The 11739-nt window shown below is 35.3% G+C and overlaps 1 protein-coding gene across 1 annotated transcript; it reads left to right on the top strand.

The window, feature by feature from the left end:
• The first annotated feature begins 6659 nt into the window (after positions 1–6659).
• LOC145015501 (autophagy-related protein 18a-like) lies at positions 6660–8795 on the top strand. The gene is made up of 4 exons (XM_078973982.1): positions 6660–7713; positions 7915–8149; positions 8233–8359; positions 8467–8795. The coding sequence occupies exons 1-4, from the start codon at positions 6715–6717 to the stop codon at positions 8555–8557; spliced, it is 1452 nt and encodes a 483-aa protein (XP_078830108.1). The 5' UTR covers positions 6660–6714; the 3' UTR covers positions 8558–8795.
• The last annotated feature ends 2944 nt before the right edge of the window (positions 8796–11739 follow it).

The following is an 11739-nucleotide window of genomic DNA, read 5'->3' as shown; positions in this document are numbered from 1 at the left end:
ATACAAACCTAGTGACAACTTGGTCTTCATAGCAAGGAGAGGGGTTTTCTACAAAAGAGAACTCATATGCCAATAGGACAGTGGGAGGCAAATTGATCTTGAAGAGCTTCAAGAACCAAGCGATAAAGGAACCTCTAACACTAGCGCTCAACCTGACGAAGAGATTCCTGTTGAACTCATTGACAATTCATTACCTCTAAGACGTTCCTCTCGAGTTAGAATGGTGCTGGAGTTTTATGGTTTTCATATTACTACGGAAGGTGATACGTTTATTAGTGATAGTACACCGGTAAATTTGGATGAGCCTACTAACTACAAAGAAGCTATGGCTGACACCGAGTCTGCAAAATGGAAATAGGTAATGGACAACGAGATCCAGTCCATGTATGACAATCAAGTTTGGAGCTTGGTTGACAATGTACCAGGTTGAAAGACAGTTGGGTGCAAATAGATCTTCAAGAAGAAGACTGACATAGATGGTAAGGTGCATACTTTAAGGCACAGATGGTTGCTTAGGGCTTTACTTAGACCCTGAGTGTTGACTATGATGAGACCTTCTCACCAGTATCCAAGATCAAGTCTATTAGGGTTATGTTAGCTATCGTTTCATTTCATGATTATGAAATTTGGCAGATGGATGTCAAAACTTCTTTCCTTAATGGGAAGCTAGCTGAAGATGTTTACACGTGTCAGCTAAAAGGTTTTATGAGTAATAAATACCCCAATAGAGTACACAAGCTTGAGAAATCCATTTATGGATTAAAGCAAGCATCTCACAGATGGAATCTTTGCTTCGATGAGAAAGTCAAAGATTTTGGTTTCTCTATAAGTGAGGATGAGTCATGTGTGTATGTCAAGGCTAGTAAGAGTATAGTTAGCTTTCAAGTTTTGTATGTTGATGACATAATGCTCATAGGAAACGACACCCCAACCTTGCAGGAGGTTAAGTCCTGGCTTGGAAAGTATTTCACTATGAAGGAGCTAGGGGGAGCTGCTTATATTCTGGGGATAAGGATTTTGAGAAATAAGAGTAGAAGACTAATAGGACTTAGTCAAAGTACTTACTTGGACAAGGTACTGAAACGTTTTTGCATGAAGAATTCCAAGAAAGGGGAACTACCAATCCAAAGCAGTACCAAGTTGAGTAAGACTCAGAGTCCGAGCACCAATGCCGAGATAGCAGAAATTAGTCAAGTGCCATATGCTTCCACTGTTGGCTCGATCTTGTATGTTATGACATGTACTCACCCTGATGTGGCTTTTGCGTTGAGCATGGTTAGCCAATATCAAGAGAACCTAGGTAGAGCTCACTGGACAGTAGTTAAGAACATTCGTAAGTACCTACGAAGGACTAAGGACTGAGTCCTTATACTTGGTGGGAGTTATGACTTAAGAGTGACAGGGTATAGTGACACCATCTTTCAGACCGGCAAATATAAATTTCACTCTCAGTCGGGCTGGGTGTTTATCCTAAATGGAGGAACAGTTACTTGGAAAAGTTCTAAGAGGGAGAACATGGCTGATTCAATGTGTGAATCAGAGTACATAGCAGCGAGTGAAGCATCAAAGGAGGCAATATGGTTGAAGAACTTCATTAGAGACCTTGGAGTTGTACCAACCATAAAGGAGCCCATGGAGATTTTATATGATAATGAAGGAGTAGTTTCCTTAACCAAGGAACCAAGGGATCATGGCATATCTAGACACACCGAAAGAAAATACCACTTCATCAGACATCGGGTAGAAGGACTCCTCGTGGTCAAGAGGGTATCGTCAAAAGAGAATCCTGCATATGCCCTCAAAAAGGGTCTGAGTAGGATTAAGCACCTTCAGCATGCGAGGAACATTGGTCTGAAGGACGATATTAGTATTAGTGATTAGATAGATGTTTAAAAACTTCTAATAGATAAATGTAATTGACATTTTATGATTAAGTAATGGAGATTTATTTATGAGTAAAGTTTACTATCTTGTGTCAAGTGTTTACTATTGTTTCACTTTTGCATGTTTTACTTCCAGAGTAATTTGATTGTTCAAATTATCCATAGTCGATCATACTTTGGAAGTAATTTATGAGCTTAGACTATCATGAATTGGTTTATAGATTGTCTAAGTGTTTAGACATATCAAAGGTTTGCTGCAACATTCATGACTACTTCTGAAATAAGATTTGAGTATTGGATTAAACCCAAGCTCATGTAAGTCACTTCATGGAATTTATCATGAGTGATTGTGAGACGATAATATCATATAATATTTAAACCAAAATATGAGTTGTTGTTTACAAGTTGGTTGTGCATTGATAATGTGTAAACGCATCGGTAACTTGATTTTATAAAACGTGTTGTTGTGTATAATTTGATGAGTAAATAGTACAAGCATATAAGTCAAATTTTATATGTTCCTTTTATCCTAAGAGGGTAAAAACGATATCTAGGGCCCCTCAATGATTTTGTGTTGACTTATGTATCGGGCCCGATCAGGACTGAATTGATGTGTTCAATTGAGTTCCATGTCATAAAAATTCGAGAAACAAATTGTTGGACATTGAGAATGATTATGTTACATGTCTTTGTCCACACGATATCTTGCAGAAAAGAGGATTATATGATCCCTTATGTAAAGGACGCATCATTGACTAGATCAGAGTTTGACAGAGGCTTTTGAAAGCTATGATTGCTTTGAAGTCGTACTTGCAGTTATAGTTATGAGACTTATCCAAGTGGGATACTGTTGGATTAGGTGTCTAATGTAACGCCTTGTTTGAAATTACTCGGGTGGGGCCTCGAAAACCAAAGGGGTAGGGGCGATTCAGTCTTTTATGGGTCCCAGGATTTATCCGAAAGGTTTTATGCTTGGAGGTGTCAAAGGGAGCGTATGGCTTCCCGCCACCTTTGCGTGGATATAAAGTTCGTCGGAAACAGACTTGGAATAAAGGAGTTATGTCACTTGGTACTTATTGTTGATTTTAGCCCCTAATGGAAATTAGTGACAAAATGATCCCATGCATGCAAGGTGGCCAGCTCGAGAGTACGCCCAACGTAGATGGAGAAAATGGTCGCGGGTGATTGAAGATGTACGCCCAACATACTAGGAGTACGCCCAGAGTCATTAAACCCTAATTTTTAGGGTGTGACACTATATAAAGAACATTACACCCTCTAGGGCCAGCCTCCTTCTCATCCTTAAACCCCTCTTCGAAACCCTAACCCTAATACTAAGAGTGTAAGATTGTAAGACCATCTTAGAGTGTATTTTGGTGTTCTTGAAGAGGAGTGATCATCTTGGAGTTTCATTGATCAGGGAAGAGCTTTTGGATCCAGGTTCTCCAGCTCATTTGCAAGTCTCGGAAGGTATAAAGTTTCTACCTTGTTATCTTATAGCTTGAGATCTAGATTGAGGCTTGTTTGGCGTTTTTATGAGATTTTGGACTATCTCTTGGGAGTTGAGCAACTCCAGAGCTTAGGGAGAGTAGATCTGAGGTCCTTTGGTCTATCTACTTCATAAAAATGCAATCTTGATGAGTATTCTAACCTCATGCATGGATCAAGACCCTTGGAAATGTCTTAATGGGTTGGTGCTACAATGAATCCTCACACTGAACACATTCAAACTAGCCATAATCACTATTTAGAGTATTGACCTATAATAAAAGCCCAAAACATAAATCCTCTCACAAAAGGGTAGGAGACCCTTTTACCCTTCCTACTCTAGACCCAACAAGCCCTGACCTAAGGCCCAAACTATTCCAAGGCCAAAAATTGCCAAAAATTCCTCATGATGAGTACGCCATGTGTACCACCTTTACACCTAGTATGCTAGACTACGACTGATAGGGAATTCAGGCCAAGCCTGTTACGCCCCGTATACCAGGAAGGTACGCTCGACATACGCCATAAATGCCCAAAACTCGATTTTAAGCACTTAATGCATTAAGACCAAACATCTAAATCACAAATCTTGCTCTTGGGAATGTCTTAAATGATAAAGTTGACAACTTGATGCCTTTTCATGGCTCAATAAGGCAAAAATCCAAACCTTAAGTCCAAAGTATACTCTCAAGCCCAAAATCTCATGCATGGATGAATATGGGTGTCTAAGCTCCCATCTTTATGACTTTATAAGCTCAAAATGATCAGAAAATGCACTCACGATGATTTGGAACAACCCAAGCCTTAAAAGTCCAAATCTTGGGGCCAAAAGCATAACATAACATGGTCCAAAACTAGATCTAGAAAAAGAAACATAAAGGTACAAACTTTATACCTCAAAGAGCTTGTAAGGAAGGTAAAAGTTTAGGATCTATGAGCTTGAGCTTCTCCAAGCTTCAATGATGGAGTTCTTCTTCTTCTAAGTGCACCAAAAACCCACAAAAACACTCAAAGATCTCAAACTTCACTAATGGGGGTTAGGGTTTTGAATATTAGCTTTGGGGTGAACGAAGGCTGATCATGAAGAGTCCACAAGGGGATATAAGGTGTTTATATAGGGTCCAAACCCAAAATTTAGGGTTTCCATCTGCCACAAATACGTCCATCGTACTAGAGAGAAACCCCGTGTCCAAGTCTCTATGAGGTACACCTCGCGTACCCTTAATTACGCCGAACGTAATGATCATTTATGCAAAAATAATTACAATCTAGTTTAAAAGGGGTTTACCTGTGATCTAGGTGTTACAACTGAACTTAATTCATTAATACATGCAAAGAGTAAAAAATATCACTTTTTCCCATTCAACCCTTTGGCTCCAAAACACATTTAAAGGGCTTAAATCACTTAACCAACATTATCAACATCAAATAAGGTCTTTACTTGATCAAATTACAGTCCACTATCCCGAAATCAGAAATATCCTGAAACTAGATGCTACAAGATTTTGGACGATTACCACTCAAGTAAAAGATTTAATCTCTCACACACTTTCATCTGAGTTTTCATCAAACCAAGAAGAAAATATAATTTTCCAAATATTTGTTACTATTTTTATCTCATTTATTATTTGCTTTGATCAACATAGTTTATGCAAGTTGTTTCTTGGGTTATATATATATATATATATATATATATATATATATATATATATATATATATATATATATATATATATATATATATAAAAAAAGTGAAAGTAATTAACCCTAAACCACTATAAGTCGATAATGCTATAAAATTAATCAATACAAAATTGCCACTGATTCCTTGCTAATTTTAACATACGTAAAAAAATCCAGACCTGCTAAACAACAGTCTTGTACAACGGCACGCACCTATGGCTAGGAGCGAAGCTAGAATTTTAGATTAACGGGGGTTAAGACGTACATCGTAAAAATATAGAAAGGGGGAGGGTTAACTAATAATACATTAATACAAATGGAGTTAGAAGGGACAAAACACTCACTAACCCCCTAGTGGCTCCGCCCCTAGGGCCAACCATGAGACCACACATTGTGTATCATCAGTGTGCAACTCCTTCATGTATCCTTTCTTGAACAGGTGTATTATCTTGTTTTAATAATCTATCTGCCAAGAAATTTTGAGAAACACAATTATGTGTATGTCATATCTCACTCACAAGGTTTTGATTCACACTCACATGTAACTTCACATGTAAATGTACTGAATCACATATACTCTTAAAAATTTTGTAAATATAACCTTAAATAGACTAAAATTTGACATATTTCAATTTTTTTTAGATAATTATGAAAACTTCTAACCACCTTTTTTAAGAAAAAAATGCAGTTCGAAATTTGGAGAAAACCAGTTTTTGGAGTAACTTTATGTAGATATTTGATTTTGAAAAGTCATAAACAAAGTTCGAAAATTCTGAAAAAAAACAAGAAGCTATTTTCTTATAGTTGCTTTACATCATAAAAAAGATTTAAAAATAAGAGTCCATTTCAAGAAACCGTATTTTCGCACTGTGTTTGAAGTTTAGTTACACATCAACTTCCAAAAATTTTATTTTCAAATCACCTTTTTGAAAGAAATCAAATTTTGAAAATTGAAAATTTTAAAATTCATGATAATATACCGACATTTTCGTAAAATATAGTTATTATCATTTTTTTAACAGCTGCATAAGTAGTTATTATTTGAGAATCTTATTGTATGTCAATTCCTTTTTTTTTTTTAACAAAAAAAGCAAGATACAAGTCACATATGAGGGAGCATAAAGACAAGGTACAAGTCACAACTCACAGATGAAGCACGAAGATTGGTATTGGATTGCGTGGGTGGGAGTCAAGCCAAAGCATCTGACTTCTTTTTCGTGTTACGTGTACCCCAATTACCGAATACTGCTAGTTTACGGAAATTTTCTTTGCCCCCTTTAGTATTTTTAATTCACCCTTTACCCCCGCTATACTTCATCATTATTCATTTCAACTCCAAAACTACGATGTGAAAGTCAAAAGAATCATTACGTTAAGTGTATTTTGTTATTTTGTTTACGCTAAACTCAAGTACGTCGATATATTTTTATTTAGAGTTTTATTTTGAGGCTAAACGAGTAACAAAACAAAATTATTACTATTGTATTAACTCAAAATATTAGCTAAAATGATAAACGAGAAGTGCAGGGAGCAAAGTTGTAAATTTGTAAATGTACAGTGTACCAAATCGTAAGATTAGCCCAAATATAAAATATTTACAAATACAAAATTTTGGATGTGGATAAAGTCTTCGTAAATCTGCAAGCTCCGATCATCAACAATGGCAACCGTTTCGTCTTTTTCCTCTCCCTCATGGCCAAACCCTAGCCCTAATCATCACTCAGACGATCACTCCTCTGTAGTCCCCACCGTCGATGGAAGCGAAGATCTCTCATCACTGCTACCACCAATCAAAACAAACCCTACTCAACAACAGCAAAGTCAGTACACTGACGAAGAGGGCGATGATAATGTTAGGGATTGGCTTAACCAGTTTCTTCCAGATAATGAAGTTGATATACACGATGTAAACGAATCTTCTCAAGATCCGGATCGGGTTCCGGTTCATGACAGTACCCTAGTTCCACACCCTCACATGGAGGATCCCGATTTCCATGAACATGCTTCTCCTCCTCCTCCTTCAGCACTTTCGCTTCTTCACGTTTCCTTCAATCAAGATGATGGTTGTTTTGCTTCTGGTATCAATCATGGATTTAGAATCTACAACTGTGATCCTTTCCGCGAGATTTTTCGTCGAGATTTCGAGAACGGAGGCGGGATTGCGATAGTGGAGATGCTATTTCGTTGCAATATACTTGCGTTAGTCGGTGGTGGTCCGGAACCACAGTATCCTCCCAATAAGGTTATGATCTGGGACGATCATAAGAGCCGATGCATTGGTGAGCTGTCTTTTAGGTCTGAAGTTCGTGGAGTTCGGCTAAGACGAGACCGAATCATCGTGGTTTTGGAACAGAAGATATTGGTATACAATTTCTCGGATTTGAAGTTGTTGCATCAAATTGAGACGTTTACGAATCCAAAAGGGCTTTGTGAGGTTTCCCAGGGGTCGAGTAATTTTGTGCTTGTTTGTCCAGGTCTGCAGAAGGGGCAAGTTAGGGTTGAACATTATGCTTCGAAAAAAACAAAGTTTATTCTAGCTCACGATTCACGGATTGCCTGTTTCACTCTAGCACAGGATGGGCATATGATTGCTACAGCCAGCACCAAAGGAACTCTGATTCGAATTTTCGATACTCATGATGGGACACTGTTGCAGGAGGTACGCCAATGAACTATTCCAGATACCTTTTGAATATAATGTTTATAGTTTCTGTGTGGATTCACAGATATAGTCACCATTGTTATAGTTATCTACAATGATTATATACATACAGTCTACACAATATGTGGATGATTAAGTTTATAACTTCATTCTTGTATTATACTACTAAAAAAGCAAGTGATGATTGATGATATGCAGGTAAGAAGGGGGGCAGATAGAGCAGAAATATATAGCCTTGCTTTTTCATCTACAATCCAATGGCTGGCAGTTTCTAGTGACAAAGGCACTGTTCATGTGTTTAGCCTGAAGCCCAGTCAAGGAAGCCAAGGCATAATAGACAAGGGCAAGGCTGCTACTGAATCCTCTGACCAGAATCAAAATAACAATACTACCCCTGTTTCTTCGTCAAGCTCGTCTCTCTCCTTCATTAAAGGTATAGTGAATTTATTCAGTAAGGAATTATGAAACCAAGGTTTTTTTTGGGGCCCTTACAAATATGAAAAATGTTTATTTCAGGAGTGCTGCCCAAGTACTTCAGCTCAGAGTGGTCGGTAGCCCAGTTTCGGTTGGTTGAAGGTTGTCAGTACATTGTTGCATTTGGGCACCAAAAGAATACAGTGGTTATTATTGGCATGGATGGAAGGTGAATAATCAACCAAATCTTTTTAGGATATGAATATTATTTATTTGTTTTGTGGATGGATATGTATATATATAATTTTGACTTTATTTTTATTCTTTGGTGTGCAGTTTTTATAGATGCAGATTTGATCCTACAACTGGTGGGGAGATGACACAACTGGAATATCATAACTTTGTGAAGCCTGAAAACTCTTTTTAAAACCAAAGACAGAGAGGAGAGGAGAATGTGTATGTTGAATGTTGTGTGTTTGTGGTATAAAACGGTAAATTTATCATATGTTGGATCACATATGGGTAAATAAATTTTGTAAATATGTAGAGGCAACGATTGCTAACTTGTAAAATGTGGATAGTAGTACTTATATAACTTATAAGTGGTGTTCAAGGTTGTTCTCAAGTCATTCAACCTTATAATATTGTTCATTTAATGTTGTAAACTTGTTTATCTTTCTTTTTTTTTATTTTAAATTTAAATCACTAAACATGAATTATTAAGGGTGGTGAATTGTTAATGGTTAAATTCTGGAGTAAATTACACGAATGGTCCCTCTAGTTTGGGGTAATTTGTGCGTTTGATCCTTAACTTATTTTTTTAATTCGGAAAATCCCTATTGTTTGTTTATGTTATTTGCTTGGTTCATACTGTTTGTTTTTGTTATTTATTTGGTCTTTGTCTTACCTAAAAAAACTATTATTTAAATAGGGAAAAATTGTGGGATAGGTAAGGTAAGATGAAGGGGATGAGATTGGGGTGTGTTTATTTAAATAAATTAAAAAAATCAACGGCAAAATAGTTTTTTTAGGTAAGATAGAGACCAAATGCGTAACAAAAACTAATAGTAGGGATTTTTCGAGTTAAAAAAATAAGTTAGGGACCAAACGTATAAATTACTCAAAACCATAGGGGACCATTCGTGTAATTTACTCTAAATTATGTGTTGGAGTTATAAACAAATCTTGTAGTTTTTTTAGATCAACCCTTTACATATTAAGGTATCAGGCGGAAGGTCTACATTGAAATGCATAGTATAGTATGGTGTTTTGGTTTGGCTGGAACAAAACCCAGAAACACCACACCCTAGTTGTAGTTTGGGGTGCGGTTTAGTCCCGCACAAAGATGATTGGCATGGTGATTTGTTTGACAATTCAAAAGAAGATTTGGATATGTTCGTTGAGGATTTAGATGGCTATTGGGACAAAGATTTAAAGTGATTTTTTATTATGTTTTATTGGTTTTATTATGTAAATTTTACTTTTTAACTAATGAAATATTTTTGTGTTTTTATTATATTTTGTTTTTATTAACCATTTTTAATTAATAATATTTATTTTTAAAATTATAGTTTTTGAATTAAAATAATTTTATTGTGATAAAAATGAAAAAAAAAAAAAAGATGACTATTTATTGGGTTAAAATTAAATTAAGAGTATTTAAAGTGGTACGAAAAAAATAAAAAGTAAAAAATAGATATTCTTAAGCTTGAAGGAGTGGATGACAAAAAGGCTCCGCATGTCATACAAAGTTACAAACGCCACCCTCAAATATAACATGACAATATATATATATATATATATATATATATATATATATATATATATATATATATATATATATATATATATATATATATATATATATATATATATATATATATATATATATATATACACACACACACGAGAGAGAGAGAGAGAGAGAGAGAGAGAGAGAGAGAGAGAGAGAGAGAGAGAGAGAGAGAGAGAGAGAGTTTATATATTGTGCCATAAAAATGACATTACAACCATTATATGTTTTCAAAACATAACATGCCATGGTTGTACTCCTTCCAACCTTAAGACACAACAAAACCAAATTTCTACAATGGGGTTGGATGGAATGAATAATCAGGGCCGGTCCAGACGGTGGGCAACGCGGGCGACCGCCCAAGGCCCACGACTCCAGGGGGTCCAAAAATTTTGGGCTATGTAGTGTATATATATTAAAAAAATTTATTACCAATATGATTTTTAGGGCATAAAGTTGGTTCAAACTCAAACTAGCTTAAAAAATAAACAATTTGACTTGCTTGTTATTGCTAATTGAACGCGTTTACAATGAAGAATAAATGATATATTTTTTTTAATCTTTATTATATTTTTCTTTAAGGGGCCTCTTTTTTTTTTTTCACCCCAGGCCCTATATACATTTGGACCGGCCCTGTGAATAATAGAACAATCTTTACGTTTTTTTATTTTTTTATTTTTTTTGCTTATCCAATTCTTTTCTATAAAGTCTATAAATAGTTATCGTGCTTTTGAATTATAAAAAAAGTATGTTATTCAAAAATAATATTAACGTTTCATTAGATGATTTAGATCTAGATATTGTAAGTATTTATATACCTTTGAAGTTTTAATTATTCATCCACAAAATTGAATTGATTAATTCCACTTGATCCGAACCAACCCATTTTTAGGGAATTGAACAACAAGTGACTAGTGTTTTGAATGAAAAACTATACCAAGGCCAAACAATATACAAAGCACGAAACAATTCGTGGTCTATGTTGCCACAAAAAAATCCATGCACGCCATCCGAGTCATTCGTGGTCAGACGTGGTCGTGTTGATTTATATTGCCGACGACAAAGCCAAATGACGAATAATGTATCAAGTTCCTTTCTTGACCATTCAACGATAAAAAAATTGAACTTTTTTTTTAGATCTAAAAATGCTACTTATATATAACCTCATCAATTAAAAAACCTATACGCTCAAACCATTATCTTTCATAGATTTTCTTTCTACCTTTATTTACCTTCAAAAAGTATGACTCCCAAAATGTAGAGTTGGTCGGAAGTGGAAGAAAAGAAGTTAGCACTGGCATGGGTGACAGTTAAGGAAGGTCCAGATAGTAGAACTTCTAGGAATTCTTGCCAAAGGTTGGAAACGTTTTCCATGATTTAATGGGTTATCGTAGTCATAATTAAAATGCAATATGCTATAAGTTTCGCTTTATGAGAGCAACATGTCGTGAGTTTGATGGACTTTATAATCATCCTATAAACAATGCACACGAAGACGATGTAATTGATGTGGTCATGCATCAGTATGAAAAAATAAACCACAAATCGTTTAAACACCTCAAAGCTTGGCAAAACTTTAAGGAAATCGCATGTTAGAATAATAATAAAAAAAGGAAGGGGGGGGTTTACAAACTAGTATAAGTTATTTTGTACTAGCATTTTAATGTTTTTTCTATTTTTTAGTTTTTTTTTTTAAATTATGTAATGTTTTTAATTGAATAAAAAACTTGTTTAAAAAAATATGTTTTTATTATCTTTGGATTTTGTATTTATTTTTGAATTAAATTTGATTAAAAAGATGAGGTGGAATGATAGTG

This window comes from Lactuca saligna, chromosome 9 (assembly GCF_052625555.1).
Source record: "Lactuca saligna cultivar CGN05327 chromosome 9, ASM5262555v1, whole genome shotgun sequence".
Taxonomy (NCBI): Eukaryota; Viridiplantae; Streptophyta; class Magnoliopsida; order Asterales; family Asteraceae; genus Lactuca; species Lactuca saligna.
This window is presented reverse-complemented; position numbering and strand designations above follow the sequence as displayed.

Coding starts and splice junctions, on each gene's coding strand:
- LOC145015501 (XM_078973982.1), top strand. CDS start 6,715: ATGGCAACCGTTTCGTCTTTTTCCTCTCCCTCATGGCCAAACCCTAGC. Junction 7,714..7,914: donor ATGGGACACTGTTGCAGGAG/GTACGCCAATGA, acceptor GATGATATGCAG/GTAAGAAGGGGGGCAGATAG. Junction 8,150..8,232: donor GTCTCTCTCCTTCATTAAAG/GTATAGTGAATT, acceptor TGTTTATTTCAG/GAGTGCTGCCCAAGTACTTC.